At 59.6% G+C, this 18,262-nt stretch overlaps 1 protein-coding gene across 1 annotated transcript in view; it reads left to right on the forward strand.

The window, feature by feature from the left end:
- The window catches only part of CROCC2 (ciliary rootlet coiled-coil, rootletin family member 2), a 67,829-nt gene that overhangs the window by 45,080 nt on the left and 4,487 nt on the right, over positions 1–18,262 (forward strand). The window contains exons 22-30 of the mRNA XM_074316305.1: positions 1,253–1,428; positions 2,022–2,181; positions 3,376–3,534; positions 5,266–5,623; positions 5,806–5,987; positions 6,814–6,934; positions 7,686–7,816; positions 16,916–17,065; positions 17,316–17,460. Of these exons, the coding sequence (XP_074172406.1) occupies positions 1,253–1,428; positions 2,022–2,181; positions 3,376–3,534; positions 5,266–5,623; positions 5,806–5,987; positions 6,814–6,934; positions 7,686–7,816; positions 16,916–17,065; positions 17,316–17,460 (1,582 nt within the window). The remainder of the gene's footprint in view (positions 1–1,252; positions 1,429–2,021; positions 2,182–3,375; positions 3,535–5,265; positions 5,624–5,805; positions 5,988–6,813; positions 6,935–7,685; positions 7,817–16,915; positions 17,066–17,315; positions 17,461–18,262) is intronic.

The following is an 18,262-nucleotide window of genomic DNA, read 5'->3' on the forward strand; positions in this document are numbered from 1 at the left end:
CCTGGGGCTCCCCCTCCCTGGCGTGCCCCTGCTGGCTTCCTCTGCCTCCTCCTCAGGGACCTGCGAGTTGGAATGGAACCTTCTCCAGAGTGGCTGTCAGGGCCACAGTCCGCCAAACCAGGGACCCTGCCCGAGCCCCAGCAAGCCCCCTCCCATAGCCTGGGCTCTGAGGGCTGGGCTGCCCCTGCCCGGGTCTGCACCGTCCTCCAGACGCTCCCCCCAGGGGCCTCGAGGCACCTGTGTCCCAGGATGAGTAGGGCCCCTGACACCCAGGCACACTTCAGCCAGGGCTCATCTCTGCCTCACAGGGCATGACATCAGAGTCCGGGAAGCCCCAGTGTAGGGCCCTGGGGTAGGGGAGGACACGGGTCCTGGCTCCAGCGAGGTGGGTGTCCCCACCTGGGCCCGGAGCAGATCTGGGGGCATGAGGACCTCCCTGCAGCCGCTCTCCCCGCCCAGCCTGGGGTCGGCTGGGTCGGCTAGCAGAGATGCAGGCTGGATGTGAGCACGGGGCTCCACGTGACCCAGGACCTTCCCACCGTGGCCTCCACTGGCACACCCCTCGGGCTTCGGAGGCCCACGCTTCTGTGGAGTGCTCCACGCAGCACGCGTATGATGGCAAGACCCTCTGGCCCGAGCAGTTGGACAGCCTGGCCCATGGGAGCCCTGGTGCTGCCGGAGGATTCCAGGGCCACCCAGAGACCCACCCTAACCACTGCCTCCAGTCCCAGCAGGGACACAAGGCCCATAACTGTGCAGGGGTCAGCAGCCTGGGCCATGGGTACTGCTGCCCACACCAGGGAAGACAGCGGCCCTGGGTGCCACACCATTATTGAAGGAGAGGAGTAGGCATAGGTGGCGAGGGCCACCAGGCAGTGGCAGCTGGACCTGGACAGGAGGACAGTACAGACTTGTGGGAAGAGCCATGTCCCCTGCAAGCCCCGCCAAGGAGTAGCCAGTGCCCTGGGGTCCACCTGCCTGGGCTCTGGGACTGGCCCTTGAGAGCCACCCTGCAGTCTCTGGCAGTCGGGGAGATGACCACAGTGTGGCAAGGCTGGGCTGGCGGCTTCTCTTCCAAGCACTTGGGGACCCAGGGCTGGGGGACACCAGCATTGCCAGACCAGCGCCTGAGGCCATGTGCTGCCCGTGACCGTCCCTGCTGGCAGTCCCTGCCCGCCCCAGCCCATAGCCCCTGACCCCAACCCCTGCCTGTGGCTTCAGCTGGCCCCTAGACTGCACGCTCCTCCCCCAGGCTGAGAGGCTGCGGGCACAGCTGGACGAGGCCCAGGACGGGCTGGCCAGGCTGCGCAGGGAGGCCCTGGAGGCCCGCCAGGCGCTGGGCGACGAGGCCCGTGAGAAGGACGTGCTGCAGCGTTCCAACACAGAGCTGCGGGCTGCCATCCGCAGCGCTGAGCAGGAGAAGGCCAGGTGTGGAGTGGCTGTGGGGGAGCTCCCCAGGACGTGGGGAGGACCCAGGGCAAAGCGGTCGACAGGGGGTGTCCTACTGAGCTGGGCCAGGTGATGGTGGCGCAGCAGTGTCACGGTGTCAGCTGCCCATCCAAAGGGTCTCTGTTGTCGGCCATGAGGGGAAGCAGGACACAGACCTGTTCCTACCCCCAGGGAGTTCCCATCCAGCAGGCAAGACAGGCCCCAAGAGGCCAGCAGGAGATAGCCAAGGGCTGGAGAGCAGAGGGCGGCTGAGGGGCCTGCTCAGGGGTCCAGGAGGTGCCCCTGTGGGAGGGACAACCAGGCCAGGACTGCGGTCCTTGTAGGGGGACAGCAGAGGTGCCAGGCTGGCCCTGGACATTGGGTCTGGGAGTGTGGCTGGAGGGAGGGGAGTGGTGGTGAGAGGCTGGAGACGGGGAGAGGTGCCAGGCCAGCTGGGCGCTCAGGCCCCAGGGAGGCTGGGCTTTGGGACGCTGTTGGGAGCTACTTGCTAGAGTGAGGTGGGCAGCTTGCTTGGTGGCCTGCACGGTGACCACGTGGCATGTCAGAGCCTCAGCCTGTGGCGCTCTGCTCAGGCTTCAGCGGTCCAAGGAAGAGAAGGAGCAGAAGCTGGTGGTCCTGGAGGGGGCCCGAGCAGCGGCCCAGAAAGAGGCCAGCAAGCTGCGGGCCAGCCTGCGGGACACGGAGCAGGCCCGGGTGGACGCCCGCTGCGAGCTCCAGGAGCTCTCCAGACAGGTGAGCCCTGCCCCTCCATGGAGATGTCCACACCCGCCCTGGGCCCCAGCTCCTCCAACTCCCTGGACACCCTGGGGCTGCAGAGTCCCACCCCGGACTGCTCAGGTCTTTGGAGCCCCCAGCAAAAGGGCTCTGCTCAAACTCCCAGGATCCTGGTAGGGTCTGCCCTGTAGAAGCGCCAATGGCAAGCCTTGAACCTAATACCTTCAAACAACACTCTGACACTCAGGGGTCCCGCTGGGCATGGAGGGGCAGCTTGGCTCTGCCCCACAACACAGCTCCCAGAGGACTCCACTGCGGGGTCTGGTGGCGGGGCCGGTCTCATGTGGAGGCCCACTCACAGGTCCCGTGGCTGATGCTGGCTGTCAGCTGGGGCACCGCCTGCGTCCCTGAGTGGCCTGGGCTTCCTCTTGGCATGGCTGCCTCAGGGACCAGGTGAGCAGGTGGGTGCTGCTTCCTCTGTGGGCTTCCCACGTCTCGGCCTTTACCTGCCTGAATTCACTGGGCTTCCAGCCGGCAGGAAAGGGCCTGTCACAGCCTTGCAGTCACTTTGTCAAACTTCTTCAGACAAGCTGGTTGGGGGTCATTTAATGACCCCCAGGCATTTTGCAGGGTCATTTAATCTCATGACTCTGTGAGGAAAGTTCTAGGACCTTCCTTTCCAGATGAAGACGCTGAGGCATAGAGGCCAAGTGGTAGGACTGGGTCCCTGAGCCCAGAGCCCACACTTCCTAATTGGGGTCACCCCACCCCCAGCCCTGCTCTGACCCAGGGGCACCCAGCTGGTGCTGGTCCGAGCTCTACTGTGTTTCCCCGAAAATAAGACCTAACTGGAAAATAAGCCCTAGCATGAATTTTCAGGGTGACATCACCTGAACATAAGCCCTAATTCGTGTTTTGGAGCAAACCTTAATATAAGACCCGGTTGTAATTTTGAGGAAACACGGTAGTGTCCTGGGCCCAGAGAGGAGGCGCCAGGTGTGTGGAGTGGCTGAGGGAGAAGCTCTGAGGGCCTCACAGACCCCAGCCCAGAGCTGGACTTGGCCTGAGCCTCCCCGAACGAGGTGAGCCGCCTGGAAGGGAAGCTTCCTCCCACGATTGTGAGCAGAGGCAGGAGAGGCAAGAGAGGCAGAGCCCTTCCCCCCACAGCATGGGGGCCCAGGTGACCCCATAGTGCCACCCCCACACCCCCAGGTGAAGGCGCTGGAGGCCGAGAACCAGAGGAAAAGCTGGGAGCTGGGCCAGTTGCAGGCCCGGGGCTCCCAGGACGCACAGCAGAGCCAACAGGAAGGCCTGGAGCTGCAGAGGCAGGTGGCTGAGGCGCAGGCCGCCAGGGAGGCTGCCCAGGAAGAGGTAGGAGGGCTGAGGGGCCCTGGAGGGGCAGGAAGAGAGCCAGGGCTACCAGGGCCTTGGGAGACAGCGGAGCAGAAGCTGGTGGTCCTGGAGGGGGCCCGAGCAGGGTGCCTGCAGGTGTCACAGAGTCCTCACCACGTCCCATCAGGCTGGCCTCTTTCTGGGCCTGGCTCTCGCCCGCATGCACTGTGGGTCTGTCTGCTCTCCCACTTCCCAGCCCATGCGGCCAGGGTAAGGGAGAGGACTCTGACCGAATTCATCCAGCTGCATTGACAACCCTCCCCTGCATTTCCCAGGGTGCTCGTGTTTTAGTAAAAGACAGAGTCCCACCCAGGTGAATAGAGTTCTGAGCCTGGGGACCGGTTGGCGGGGAGGGACAGGGGCAAAATGACCAATTCTCCGAGAGCCTCAGGACTCTGCTCAGGCCTATGCCATGCCTGCACTCGTGTGTCCCACGCCTCGGGCACACGCCTGCAGCCCACCTCCCTCCATACCTGCGCTCACAGCCCCCAAGCCCATTTGAAAGACCCTCTGTTCAACCCCAGCCCCACCCCTCGGGTTCGGTTTGCTGCAGGGCTGTGCTATACGTGGCCTGGTAGCCTCGGACCCCCCATACACAGCCTGAGAAGGCCTCCCTGGGCCTCAGCTTGCGTGGGGCCCCCTGGTTCAGACCCACAGTCATGCATAGACTGGCTGTATCACGCACCCGCCATTCCCAGAAAACATGGGTCCACCTCCCACAGCCCATGTGACCCCTGGGTGACCTCACAGGCATCACCTCCATCTGTGAATGGGGTCCTTATACTGCGGCCACCCAGGGAGGGAGGTGACACGAGGCCGGCCTGCCTTGTGCCAGGCCTGGTACCCTAGGGTTTACGGTCTGGCAGGGGCTCTGCTGCCTGCAGCTGGGGCCTGGCCGCCTCCTCCCCCAACCTGTGCACTTCCCTAAGGGTGGTGGAGTCCTGTTTATTCCCCCATTCAGTCACAAGTATTTAGAGGCCACCTCTTGTGAGGGGAGTGCTGTGACCAGGGTCTGCAGCAGCAGGCATGGGGACCCAATTGGGAGTGACAGGGTTAGCCGGGTCAGGGAGGGCCCGCTGCGCCTGGGCTGAGCTGCAAGAGAAGAGAGGGGAGGGCGGTCCAGCAGCGGAGCCATGGGGACAGGCAGCTGCCACGGGGCTGCAATGAAGCAAGAAGGAAGCAAGGGTGGTCCCGGCCAAGGGAGGCGGGAGAACACTACCCAGCGCCCCGCTGGCCCATCTCAGCCCACGTGTGCCTTGTGCTGGGGGAAGGGCTGTGGCATGGTGGACGACATTACACTTGTCTGTGGTGTTACCCACTTGGAAGCGTGTGGTTGGGTGTCAGGCTCCCTAGCCCCGGTCACTAGATGACACTGACCCAGCCTCAGCTACCACAGGCCGTGAGCATGGCAGACAAGCATGTGGCTGGCCAGTGGTGGGCCCCCGGCAGGCCGCAGGAGTGGGCAGTCTGTGGGCATGGCCCTGTCCAGCCCGGTATCCATGAGCCTGCCAGGACAGGCCCCCTGGGGCTAGGTGCCCTTCCCTATCTGGGCTCAGGTGCCCCCACTGCCAAACCTGGGCTGGGAGGCAGGTCCTAGTTCCCCCCAGTTGTGACATGCCAAGAAGGCGCTGAGGCAAGAGGCCGGGGCAAGTCCGCAGAGGCAGGTGGGTCTGGGGTGAGAGCCTCCTGAGCCCCCATGGCTTCCCACAGGTCCTGTGGCTGCAGTGGAAGCTGGCAGAGGTGGAGGCTGGAGGTGAGGCCCGCGAGAAGCAGTTGCAGGAGAGCCTCCGCGTGTGCCGGGAAGCTGAGCACACCCTCCGTGCCAAGCTGCTCGCTGCCACCAGGAAGCTGCAGCAGGCCAGCGGCGTGGCTGACAGCCTCCAGGCTCGCTTGGACGAGGCCTGTGGCCGGGTCCACAGCCTGGAGCAGGAGCTGGCTTGGGCGGAGGGTGCCAGGCAGGGTGCAGAGGGCCAGCTGGGCCAGCTCTGCTCCATGCTCCACTGTGAGCTGGGGTTCCCAGGACAGAGCCCCTCTACGTCCCCTGAGCAGCCTGGCTCCCCTACCAAAGGTCAGTGTCCTCAGTGGCTTCAGGGAGGTCCTGTCCCAGCTCTGCCACCCACCCCTCCCTGGGCCTCACACTCCATGCAATGAGCTCTCTGTGGGTGGGGACAGCAGAGAAAGAGGAGGCCAGGGGGCCTGCATGTGTCACAGAGTCCTCACCACATCCCATCAGCCATCACTGTCCTGCAGGCTTGGATGGCTCCTTGGGTCACTCTGGGCGGCAGAGTGCCAGTCCGCCTGCCAGGCCCTGCTCACCACTCCGATGGCCCTTGCCTACACCTGGACACCACGGCCCAGAGGTGGACGTGGCCTCAGTGCACAGCGCCCTGAGGGACTTTGTGCAGAAGCTTCGGGACGCTCAGCGGGAGCGGGTAAGAGGGGCTCCAGGAGCCAGGGAAGAGCCCCACTCAGCGTGCTGTCCACCTGTCCACCCTGGCGGGGCCTGCTGGTCACTGGGCCCCTCAGTGTGCAGACCGTCCTTTGTTAGGTGTGATAAATACCACAGTCCTTCAAAGCCCGACTGCCCCAAATGGCCTTGGGTGACCCGCTTCCTGCAGACCGAGCGGCAGAGCCGCTGGAGCCAGGCCCTGCTGGGATGCCCACTGGGGCCCACTATCCCATGCCTGTCCCCTGAAGACCTGTCCCCAGGGGCTGGCCAGGTCACCTGCAGAGTGTCCCCAGTGACCACTCACACTGGGACAAGGCTCCCCAGCAGCTGCTCCCCATCCGGCCACCCCAGGGCTCCCCTAGAGTTGCCTGCCAGCGGCCAGGTGTCCCCTCCCGACATGCCAGGTGGGACGGGCTATGGGGAGAGACTGACAGTCACCCAGCCCTGGCCTGGGGTACTCCACGGACAGTGTTCACCTCAGGCCCACCCTCCAGCCAAAGCCAGCCCCAGGGGGTAGGTACGCCCAACATCACTCAGCCCCAGGGCCGGCCAGGGGACAGTCCCTGCAGATCGCCCTGACCCCACAGGCTATGGGCCGCTGCGGGCCTACTGCCCTGCTCTATGTCCATACCCCAAACCTGGGCGCTCGGACCCAGCCCCTCCACGCCCTCCTCAGGGCCTGTAGGTCAGCTCAGCGGCCCCTCTGCTGTGTCCTGCATGTCTGCAGGCTGCCCCACCAGACCCCGCCGTCTCTAGCTTGATGCCTCAGCCCTCCACTTGCCCTGGGCTACCTTTGGTCCTTCTGCCAGGACAACTGGTGCTTCCAGGTGGCAAGCCTGAGCAGCCGGCTGAGTGAGGTGGAGCGCGAGCTCACCAGGGCCCAGAGCCGCGAGGGGCAGCTACAGAGGGCGCTGGCCCAGGCGGAGGAAGGTGAGGTGACCTCCCTCCCCAACCCATGCCTGGGCACCGCCACTTCCCCGGGGGCCCCAGAGCGCCAGCTCCTGACCGCCAGTGTGCAGTCCTGGGAACCACACAGGCTTGGGCCACAGGCAACACCCAAACCAGCAGCCCCCCTGGGCCGGGTGGGCGAGGGGCTTCTCGGCAATGCTTCCCCATTACAAGGGAGTCAAGTCCAGAGACCTGAGAGGCCCGACCGAGGGGGCCCCAGCCTCTCCCGCCACACCAGCCTCCTGCTGTCCCCACCCCAGGCCCTTGCACTGGCTGTGTCCCCCCACCCCCCGTTGGAGCCCTCTTCCCCAGACAGTCACAAAACCTGTCTGCACATCAAGTGTCTGCCCCTGTCACCTCAGAGAGGCCACCAGCCTGGATGGCCACCCCTACTGCATTTCTGTCTCCCTTCCCCCATTAGCTGGTCACTCAGGGTACCAGCCCAGGGCCTGAATACCTGGAAGGAAGGCTTGCAGAAGAGAAGGGGGCGGGGTCTGGAGTCCAGGCAGAGGACTGGGACCCCTGACGCCCCAGCCCCTGGGACCTTGAGCTCTGAGGCAGGAGTAGCCTCTGCAGCCCCCGTCATCTAGGTGTCAGTCACTTAGACCTCGCCCCCGGGCCTGTTTCCTGGCCTGTGAGACAGGAGGGGATGACACACACACACCCCCACCCCCACCCGTGTGGCAGCCCTCAGACCTCCGCAGCCAGATGAGCCACCCTGCTTGCCCCACAGGCTGGCGCCAGGCGGAAAGCCAGGCAGGCAGCACCCAGGCTGTGCGGACCCTGCCCGGGGTGGCGCTCCGGAGGCTGGAGACGGAGCCCCTGGCGAGTGTGCAGGTGGCAGGCCAGAAGCGGCGGCTCCAGGTGGGTGTACAGCGGGGTGGGGCTCCGGGACAGCCCAGGGCAGGGAGGTGGGAGGGGAGGTTTCAGGTCCCTGCAGGCGGCCTTGAGGGACACTGGGTCCCCACAGAACTCATCAAGGCCATCCTGGCACAGCTGTCTTTGAGGTGGTCCCAGCCCTTATTTTATAGATTGGGGAAACTGAGTCCTGCCCAGAGAGGGACTTGGCATGCGTGGCAGGGCCAGCAAGTGCAGAAGCAGGATCAGACCCCCGGCCTCCCAGGTCCATCCTTTCTGTAGCCACACTGGCAGGCATAGGGTGACACTGGCCTGGCCTTGGACTTTTCTGTGGGGTCACACCTCTGCTGCTGTAGCTCTGTGTTTTATTCCATGTCACTCACACATGGAAGGTTACACAGGATGAACTCAGGTAAATGTCGACACATGTGAGCTCTTTGCTGTGAAGGTGGGCTCGGGGTCCACAGTTTTTAGGTGAGAAATCTGGGCCCCGAGAGGGGAGCCAGGCCTGGATGGATGTGGTCTGGCCCAGGCCTCCCCCTCACTGCTCACGGCGAACCCTGGGCCCCATCCCAGGCCCACAAGTGAAAGCCGATGCTTTGAGGACCTTGGGGTCATAGAGGAGCCCTGGTCCTTCAGAGGTGGACACACCCAGGTGTCGGGGAGTCAGGGGCCCGTGCTGGAAAGATGAGGCTGACGGGGGCAGCAGAGGGGACTGAGCAGGACAGGGGGCAGGACACGGTCTCTCAGCCCCACAAGTGCCACGAGCTGCATGCAAGCCACCGCTCTCCAAGTGTCTTGTGAGGAGGGAACCCCAGATAAGCCACCAAAGAGAGGGCTGGCCCTGCAGGGGAGGGCAGGGCAGAGGCAGGGCTGCAGAAAACGCTCAGAAGAGCTCAGCCTAGAAAAGAATTGTGAGATGACCAGCAATTCTGTTTCAACGACCTCTGACCGCAGCAGCCAGGGGAGCTAGGGGGTGGGGTCAGTCTCAGGGCCCAGGTGCCTGGCTGGCGTGGGGGTCTGAGAGACCAGGGGAGGCTGGGCAGTGCTGTGTCCCATTTTACACATACATTCACATGTATCTATTCCATATACATTTGAAAATAAAGTTTTCTGTTTGCAGGTTGCACATTTGAAAACACGCCTATTAAATCAACCTTTACAAATACGTTATTCAAACGTTCCACCTGACTTTATCAAAGCTCAGACTGATGAGCTGAATTTGCCCACTGTGATTTTCTTGGCAACATGTCCTTTATTCCTAAGGGTCTGTGACTTACAGATTTCTATGACATGCTCCTCAGAATTCAGTTTCTCGGCTGCTCTAGCTTTTCCGGGTCCAGAGGCCGCCGTTAAACACTGTCCATCCTGAACCCACTTCACCTGGTGTGGTCGTGCCCACCCCTGGTCCGGCCCTTCTGCCCTGTTTCCACCATCATCCATCTCAGAATCGTTGCCTTTTCCAGGGGAATTCATCCCACTTGCAAGCTTTGCGATGACGTGTAGGCTCTGCTTTTCTTTGGTCTCTGACAGGACACCTGCTGCTTTTAATGCTTCCTCACAACCCGTTTTGCCCTTTATTGTAGGTTATTTGCTCTCCCCTTTCCTCTACTGCCCACGTCCTGGCGCCATCCCTTCTGCCCACCCTCTGCCACGTTCTGGCACGTCTAGGGGGTAGGGGAGTGTTACAGTGGTAAGCGTGACAGTGGTGTCACACTGTTCAGAGAATGCTGATGGCTGTGCTGGGACCCCTCCCTGCGCCCCTGGCTGCCCCTAGCTGCAGGGGTCTGCACCTGTGCCCTGGGGGCTTAAGGAAACCTGTGCTGAGGGGACTCCCCACCTCCAGACCTGCCCACCCCTGTCTTTCTCCTAAGTGCTGGGTGGGGTCCAGGAAGAGCCTGCCCCCAAGTCTGAAGTCTCCTCGTGTCTGCAGACCCACAGCAGCCCAAATGTGGTGCATTCCTGCTTCATCACAGGTGATGACAGAACCCGTTTGCAAGTTCCCGGTCCTGCCCTCCGGAAGTCCAGCACAGCAGCTCGCTTCTCTCCCAGGTCTCACCTCCGGGTGGGCTGGGCCAGTCCTCACCTGAGTCTGGGAAGAATCCCCTTGTGGGCTCACTCACAGTGCGGGTGCAGCGGGGTTCAGTTCCCTGCGGTTGTGGGACCAAGATCCCGTTTCCCAGCTGTCGGCTGAAGACTGACGGAGCAGCTTCTAGAGGCTTCCCCCAGTCCCCAGCCTGGGCCTTCTCATGGGCGCCCACCACACAGTGGCAGCAAGACTCTCACTCACATGCCTGCACGCTCGCTCAGACCTCGTGTGGATATTAGGCCCCCCTGGGTGGGCTCTCTCCTTGCTGCTTAACTCAGAGCCACTGGCCTTAATTGATCACTGATCACTGGCCTTAATTATACCTGCAAATCCCTTTGCCACATGATCTGACCTAATCAGCGGATGACATCAGGGGTCAGAGGTACGGGTCATTTTTAAGTCTGCCAGCCACGCCTGGTTTCAGTCGTTTGTTGAACTGCATGTGTCAGCTGAATTCTTCGAGCTCACAGGCAACACAGGTGAGTCAGGCTCCCATCCCATCTCTCTGGGAGGGGCTTGTTTTTCCTTAGACTTCAGGGTAGCTGTTTGCCCTCTGACCTCAGAAATATAAGGCTATAGCCTGTTTGAAGGGCTCTTGCAGAGTGGAAGCCAGAAGGCCCATTTACCTTTGAAATTCAAAAACCACCAAAACAATGCCTTCACTTAGTCCCTCAGTTGTTTGTGCTTGTGTTTGGAGAGCCCTCTCCGTGCTCAGAATCAAATCTATCTCAGTTTTTACATGTTCTTTCCACTTAAAAAACATCTCTGTGCTCCCTACGCTTCTCTGTTCATTTGTCCTGAAATTCACAGTGGCCCAGCACGGCTCTCTGGGGTCAGTCCTCCTTGCTGACCTTGAAATTCACCTTCTCACCGATGGCATCTCCTTCAGGTCCCGGGAGAGCTTCGGGTCTTCTCCTGCTTAGCTGACTGGTCTGCTGTCCTGGGTTGGTGCTTGTGTTTTGATCTCACTGTTCACTCTCAGGTCCCGACCCTGCTCTGGCCCTGAGAACTTCAATTAACATTTTCTGACACGTATTTCTGTTTCTTGAAATAACTGTTCTCTTTTGAATTTGAGACCCTCAGATTGACTTTGTATCTTGAACCACAGCTGCTACCGTGTTTCCCTGAAAATAAGACCTGGCCGGACAATCAGCTCTAATGCGTCTTTTTTTAAAAAGATTTTATTGGGGGAGGGGAACAGGACTTTATTGGGGAACAGTGTGTACTTCCAGGACTTTTTTTCCAAGTCAAGTTGTTGTCCTTTCAGTCTTAGTTGCGGAGGGCACAGTTCAGCTCCAGGTCCAGTTGCCGTTGCTAGTTGCAGGGAGCGCAGCCCACCATCCCTTGCAGGAGTCAAACCGGCAATCTTGTGGTTGAGAGGACACCCTCCAACCAACTGAGCCATCCGGGAGGCAGCTCAGCTCAAGGTGCCGTGGTCAATCTTAGTTGCAGGGGGCAGAGCCCACCATCCCTTGCAGGACTCGAGGAATTGAACTGGCAACCTTGTGGTTGAGAGCCCACTGGCCCATGTGGGAATCGAACCAGCAGCCTTCGGAGTTAGGAGCATGGAGCTCTAACTGCCTGAGCCACCGGGCTGGCCCTCTAATGCATCTTTTGGAGCAAAAATTAATATAAGACCCAGACTTATTTTACTATAATATAAAACCCAGTCTTTAATATAATATAATACCAGGTATTATATTAATTTTTGCTCCAAAAGACGCATTAGAGCTGATTGTCCAGCTAGGTCTTATTTTCGGGGAAACATGGTACTTACATAGTGATTTTTTCCTCTGCGCATCTTTAAAGAAGGGGGTCCTGTCTTGATCAATATTGAGAGTGGAGAAGAACTCACCGGCGACTTCCTGTGTCCCTGCCCAGATATTTCAGGCCCAAATGAAAGGCAGATAGAAAGGTTCCAAGGGGAGCTGTGGGGGCTGTGGGGCCGTGGGGGCTGTGGGGCTGTGGGGGGTGTGGGAGCTGTGGGGAGCTGTGGGGGCTGTGGGGGCTGTGGAGGCTATGGGGCCATGGGGACCATGGGGGGCTGTGGAGACTGTGGGGGCCGTGGGGGCCGTGGACCTCCACACGTGGAGCCAGCACAGGAGCAGCCCCGAGTCCTCACTAGAGCTGTTCTGTCCCAGGAATGGGGTGGGCAAGGGCCCGTCCTGGGGGCTCAGCTGCGGTGTTGTCCAGCCTCCGCCTCTGGCTACTTGCCCGCCAGGGGGCTGGGGGCCTTCTTGTCTCTCACCCACCATGACCCTCACCCCGGAGTCCTCCCCTCCACGTCCCACAGCCCCTCCAGCCCTGGCCCTCTGAGCTGGGGTCCCTGGGGGACTGAGGGCTTCTGCTTGCGGTCTACATGCGTGGATACTGCAGCCTCTGCTGGGTTTTCCGAGCCGCTCTACCCATGTTCATTTTTCTACTTGATCAAGAATTGACTGAATTTTCCAGTAAAGTGTGTGTACTAAAATCCACTAGTATTCTGCCAAATTTTTCTTAGGATTCTGGCAGTTACCATTTCTCCTCTTCTTAGGCCACTTAGTTCCGTCTACCCTCCATCTTGAGGGAACCCTCAAAGTCTTGGCCTCCAGCTCTGAGGAAAGTTTTCCCAATGTTTGTAACCTGTTGGCCATCACCGTGGGCACCTGGGAGTAGGATGAGACACGCCTAAGTCACCGGAAGCCCCAAGGTACTTTTGACAAACAGCAAACGTAGGCAGAAGTGTTTCCAGCAGCCAGGGGCCTGGGACACGTGGCCACACCCCCTGTGCCCACAGCCGTCCCCCTGGTCATGTCAGGCTGTGGAGCCGCCAGCTCTGCAAGAGCAAGGTCTGTGTTTTACACAACCTCTTTCACTTTCACGGAATGGATTTTTCCCCCGTTTCACATAAGCCAACATGTTTGTCAAGAGAAAGTTAATTAAAAACATATTTTTCTAATTAAATGGTAGGCTGTGCTATGCAAACAGTAAGATTCTTGTTTGAGAGCAAATCCCTCCCGTTTCCTGGGCTACCCTGGGAATTCAATAGATCAACAATGCAGAGTGAGCCCAGGGCGTTGGGACATGGAGCCAGGGATGTTTAGGAGGCCTAGTGTCACCCACATGTGCCCCTGGGAGAGGCTGCCCCATGTTACCTTCGGATTAGAGCCAGGTCACAGCCTCACTGGCTCAGGGACGCAGTGTCCGCGTGGCACCCAAACTTACACCCAACCTCACCGGCTCCCCACGTCCCCAGCGCCAGCCCTACTGCACACGCCCGCCTCGTCTCCTGAGAATGCTCCTCCAGGCCTGGGTTCAGCTTCCTCCAGGTTCTAGAAGCACAGCTGGAGCTTCAGAGCCGGGCAGCTGAGGCCATGCCAGTCAGTGGGGCCCACACTGTCGCTGGAGGTGACTACCAATGTCTGCATCTGTATTTCTTCATTGTGCCGTATTTATCAGCTTTTTGTGGGTTCAGACTATTTTATCTTCATACAATAAATTGGTGTGCTTTCCATCTTTTTCTATCCTGTGGAATAATCTACATGTCCCGAGTTAAACTTCCAGAAGGATCATGTTGAACTTGCCTGCACACATTGCCCCGCCTGTCATCTCAAATGCACGTCAGCTCCCTCCGCGTCTCTTTTCTGTCGCGGGCCCGTTTCAGTTTTCCATCCCTTCTGGGGTCAGTGTCTGTCACTTGGGAGTCACCCACCTTCTGTTTTTAAGTGCACATGATTTGACGTCGTTGTATTTACGTCTGTGCTTATATCTGCAGTTCGGTCTGTTTCTTTTCTGATGTTGGAGGTTTGTTTCTGTTTCTCCCCGCCCACCTTGCCAGTGGTTCCTCTGCTTTCTTGGTCTTTTCAAAGAATCAACTTTTATCTCTTCTCCTGTTTTTGTCTACTTTATTCATTTCAGCTTTTATCTTTATTAATATCCGCTTTTTGTTGTAATGTTTCTGATTTCTTAAGTTGAGTAAGTGGTGTATTTAGGTTTGGGGTTTTTCTTCCAATAGTAAGAGCATCAGTGTTGCCACGTTTTCACTAATAGTGGTTTGCTGTGTCCCATGCGGCTTTTCCTTTTTACCCATTTTCTAGAAGTTTCAGTTTTTACTTCTTTAATTGAAGGGGGCTTTTTAAAAAGAATAATTACGTTTGTGCCTCTTTTTGTCACTATTTCTAGTCTCGCTGGCAAGAGGGTGTGGGTTGGGCACAAAAGAGGGTCTTTTGATCGGCTTCTGGGTGGATCTATGTTTATGTTCCCGGTTTGTTGGTTGCTGGTTGCTGGTTTGCGTTCTTGGTTTGGTTTTATCTATTTGTTTGTGGTATGTTTGGAGGGAAACTGGACAAGCTGATTGCAGAGTTTACAGGGAAGAATAGATGTTTGAGATTTTCCAAGGAAATTGTGCAAAAGCCTAGTAAAACTGATTACAATGCTAGTGTGGTTGAAGCAGGAGGGATTGGCACAGGCTGAGCAAAGAGGCCAGAGGCAAAGGGCGGAGTCCAGCGGTGCTCAGCCACCACTAACTGACACCAGACCCTGGGCTCCTATCTGGGCCACTGAGTCCCACTGTTAAGTGCGGGGTGCTGACCCCCTTATCTGAGCAGTTCCAATGCTGGTTCTGGAGGGCAGGACCTGGAGGCCTGTGCACTGTCCCCCACCACCTGCCCACAGTGGGGGGGGGGGCGGTCAGAGGATGCTGGCCACCTGCCAACTGAGTTGATCCGTTGTCACCCAGGAGATGAAAAGGTATCAGGCTGAACGCCAAGGGCTCACAGGATGGTTTGGGGGGTGGGGTGGGGGGGAGCATGCTCTGCTCTTCACAGTGCAACAGGCAGGATGCTTAATGAGACCCCATCCACTGTGTTAGTGCACGAGACATTTTCCACCCTCCGTTCTGCAAGACCAGTAGCCCCCAGATGCGTGGGGCACCTTACAGCCCTCTTGCCATCCTTCTCTGGGTCCTGACAAGAACCCTATGAGACTGCATCACAGCCATCATAGATGGGGAAACTGAGGCTGGGGGCCTGGTCCAAGGGCACACAAAGTCCTGCGCCCCTGCCCCAAGCCCAGGCTCTTCCCAGCCGGCCTCCCAGGGCAGAGCCCCGGGAGCTGATGCTCATGGCTGGGCAGAGGGTTGGAGTCACACTTCCCAGCAGCCACCTGGACCCACAGAGTGTTTGTGAGGCTTGCTCAGCCAGCCGCATTTTATCAGGACTTGGAACCAAAGCGACACGGGAGGTGAGAGTCACTTAGCGGGCACAGGGTGATGTTCATAAAGGGGCACCATGCAATTATCACGGCTCCTGTGGATTCCGTAAAAGTGGAGCCATTACAAGAGTGTGATGCTTCACATAAGTGGTTCGGGCCTCTAAAGTCCCATGAAATATTTAAGCCATATTTGAAGAAAACCTCTGCTTTTCCACTGGAAAATGTGTACAAACAGAAAATTGTAACTTTCCAAATTGCAAGGAAGAGTGAAACATCACAATTTTAGCTACAAGCATTGCCCTCCTCCCTTTCCTTTTTTAAAGTACTCAAGTGTTAGACACACACACTGTGTGTACAGGGCCCCCCGCCCATCCCCCGGCACCCAGCAGGACTGCGGGGTGCCCAGTCCTCTCCCTCCTCCAAGCAGCCCTCCTGTAAGTGGCCGACATTTAGTGAGAATCGAGTGACAGGATGGACATGATGGCTCTGGACACATAGTGCCCGGGACATGACCACTGTGGTCATTGTGATGGACACGTGTTTGCTGGGACAGGGACCCTGTAACGTGAGGGCTGGAGCCTGCCTGGGTCAGTGGGGGTCCCTTCAGGCTTTCCCTCCCTGGACCTGTGCCCAGTCTCTCTCTTACCCCCACATTTCACACTTCTCTTGAGCGGCCCTGTCTTCCCTCCCCCAGCCAGGCTTCCCTCAGCGCCTCCCCCCACACACACACACACACTCACAAATGTCATCAGCAATGTTTGGTCCCATCCAAAGGATACTTTGGGTCTGTGTCTACCTGACCCCTTGGGGCACCCCACAAAGGGACTGACATCTCCCTCCGATTTCTGCCAGCTCCCTGCACTGCCATCTCCTCTTCTCTCTGCTCTGACACCCACCTTGCCAGGACCTGTCTGTCCCCTTCTCCCCTCTCACCAGGGTACCCCTGCCCTCCTGTGGCCTCCAGAGCCACCTGGTTCTGCAACACTGTCCACCAGTCCAATGACCTGGGCACTTCTCAAGACCAAACTCTGAACCCTCACCCCACATGGCCCCCCAGGCTATGGCTAAGTCCTCCCACTCCCAGCCCCTTGAGTCCAAGCCCCCACGGGCTCCTGTGTGGACACCACCAGGGCCCTCCCCTCCGCCTCCTGCTCCAACACCCACAGCAGGGTGTCGACACCCTTTTTAGAGTCCTCAGCACCAGAAGGCACTGGCCACTTCGCCCACAGAACACACAGGAAGATTCGAAAGCTGGAGACTCTCACGGCCTTATGAAGCCGTGATGTGTCACCAGCCAGACCACAAGTTTCCTATGGCGGGTCGTTTCGTAGAACTCACAGGAGATCGCCAGGCCCCAGTGCATGCCGGCTCTGGGGCCCAGGGGACAACAACAAAGGCAGATGGCTGGCTGGGGCAGAGGGATGGCAGGGAGGCCACTGCACAGCAGGGAAAGAAGGCCCAGGGCAATGGCAGTGGGCATGGAGGGCAGGGCCGTGCGGCAGGGAAGCTTGTGGTGAATGGGGGGGTCGCTGCACAGGCTCCATGGGCTTGGGAGGACTCTGTGGTCTTCATTCCAAGGCTGGAGGCCGGGAGGACACCAGATGTGTCTGAGGCCACTCTGTCCGCAGCAGAAACCTGACACGCGGAGCCTGTGCTGACAAGACCCCCCATGGATGCATCATAAATCGCCTGATCTGTGCACATTGAACTTGACCTTGTCTGCTCACACGTCAGTGATCTGCGGTGGGGTCTGGGCAGCGGCCCTTCCATTGCTTCCCCGGAACCCGGCCCGAGTTTCCAGGAGGGCCTTTGTCTGCTGTCCGCAGGAGCACCTGGACGCGCTGCACCAGGCCCTGGGGGACAGCAGGAGGCACCGCCAGGGCCGGGCCCTGAGGAGAAGGCTGCTGGAGGAGCAGCTCGCCCGCCGCGGGTACAGGTGCCAGGAGGCCGAGGGTGCCTTGGAGCCCCTGCAGCAGGTGAGGGCCCCCAGAGGGCAGGGCCTGCCTTCCCTCCCTGCATCAGTCCCTGGGCCTAAATGAAGGTCCAGGTGTTCAGACACCATCCAGTCCCCAGCTGACAGGCGGGGAAACTGAGGTGGGAGGGGACACGCGGGGCTTCCTTACTCCACAGTAAGCTCCCCTACACAGAGGGTCAACCGTGGACGCGCCACTCAGGGATAAAACATCAGCAGAGCCGGGCGCCCACGCGCGACCTCTCCCTGCCCAGGTGCTCCGCCCTCGGCAGCGCGGAGAGCAGGAGGCGGGGGCACAGCGCGCTGAGAGGCGCATCTGGCGTGGACGCACGGCCGCCCTGCGCCCTGAAGGGGCCCGTCTGCAGGGGGAGCCCGCGGCCAGGCACGCACCCGGAGCAGGTACTCGGCTCAGATGGGCGGTCCCTAGAGAAGTGGGGGTAAGCGGAGGGGCGCGTGGTGGAGAGGGCAGAGGGTGGTTCCTAGAGAAGTGGGGGGAGGTGGGCACAGACAGGAGGGGCTCAGGGACCGGAACGGGCCTGCCCAGCACAGACGTCTGGATACAGGTGTGCTCCCTCCCACTGCAGACTGGCCTTGAGCAGGGGTGTGGGAGGGGCATGCCAGCCTGGGCTCACCTGTGCGAAGGGAAGCAGGCATCTGTCACTCATGGCTGTTTCGGGCAACAGTGTCTGACCAGGGTTTCTCAGAAGGCGTGGGGGAGGCTGTGTTGAGGGCACAGACCAGCAGACTTTGCAGGGACCTCCTCAGGTCCAGTGGGTCCCTGCGCTTTTCACTGCGTCACCAATACCTGCAAAGACTGGCTTCGTGCTGGGTGTGGCTTGTTTGGGCAGTGTGGCCCAAGGGCAGAAGGACCAGGGGGACCACAGAGCCCAGCTTGGCCTCGCTGGAATGACTGACAAGATGACAGGTGCCAGGGCTCCCAGACTTCGAAGGAAAAAGATGCCAGCAGGGCGTGTGGACACCAGTGAGAAAAGGTAGAGGCCGCAGGCCACTGCAAGGTAGGAAGGAGGGTGTTCAGTGTGTCAGGAGCAGAGGCAGAACACAGGGCAGCCAGGGTCCCTGGAGTGGGGTGGGGGGGTGACTGCTACATGCGGCAGCCCCTCCTAACAAGGAGAGGCAGCTGCAGAGCAGACTCATCACACGCCTCAAAGAAGCAGTGAGACCCCTGGGCAAGGGGACTACT

The sequence above is a fragment of the Rhinolophus sinicus genome, linkage group LG01 (assembly GCF_036562045.2).
Source record: "Rhinolophus sinicus isolate RSC01 linkage group LG01, ASM3656204v1, whole genome shotgun sequence".
Taxonomy (NCBI): Eukaryota; Metazoa; Chordata; class Mammalia; order Chiroptera; family Rhinolophidae; genus Rhinolophus; species Rhinolophus sinicus.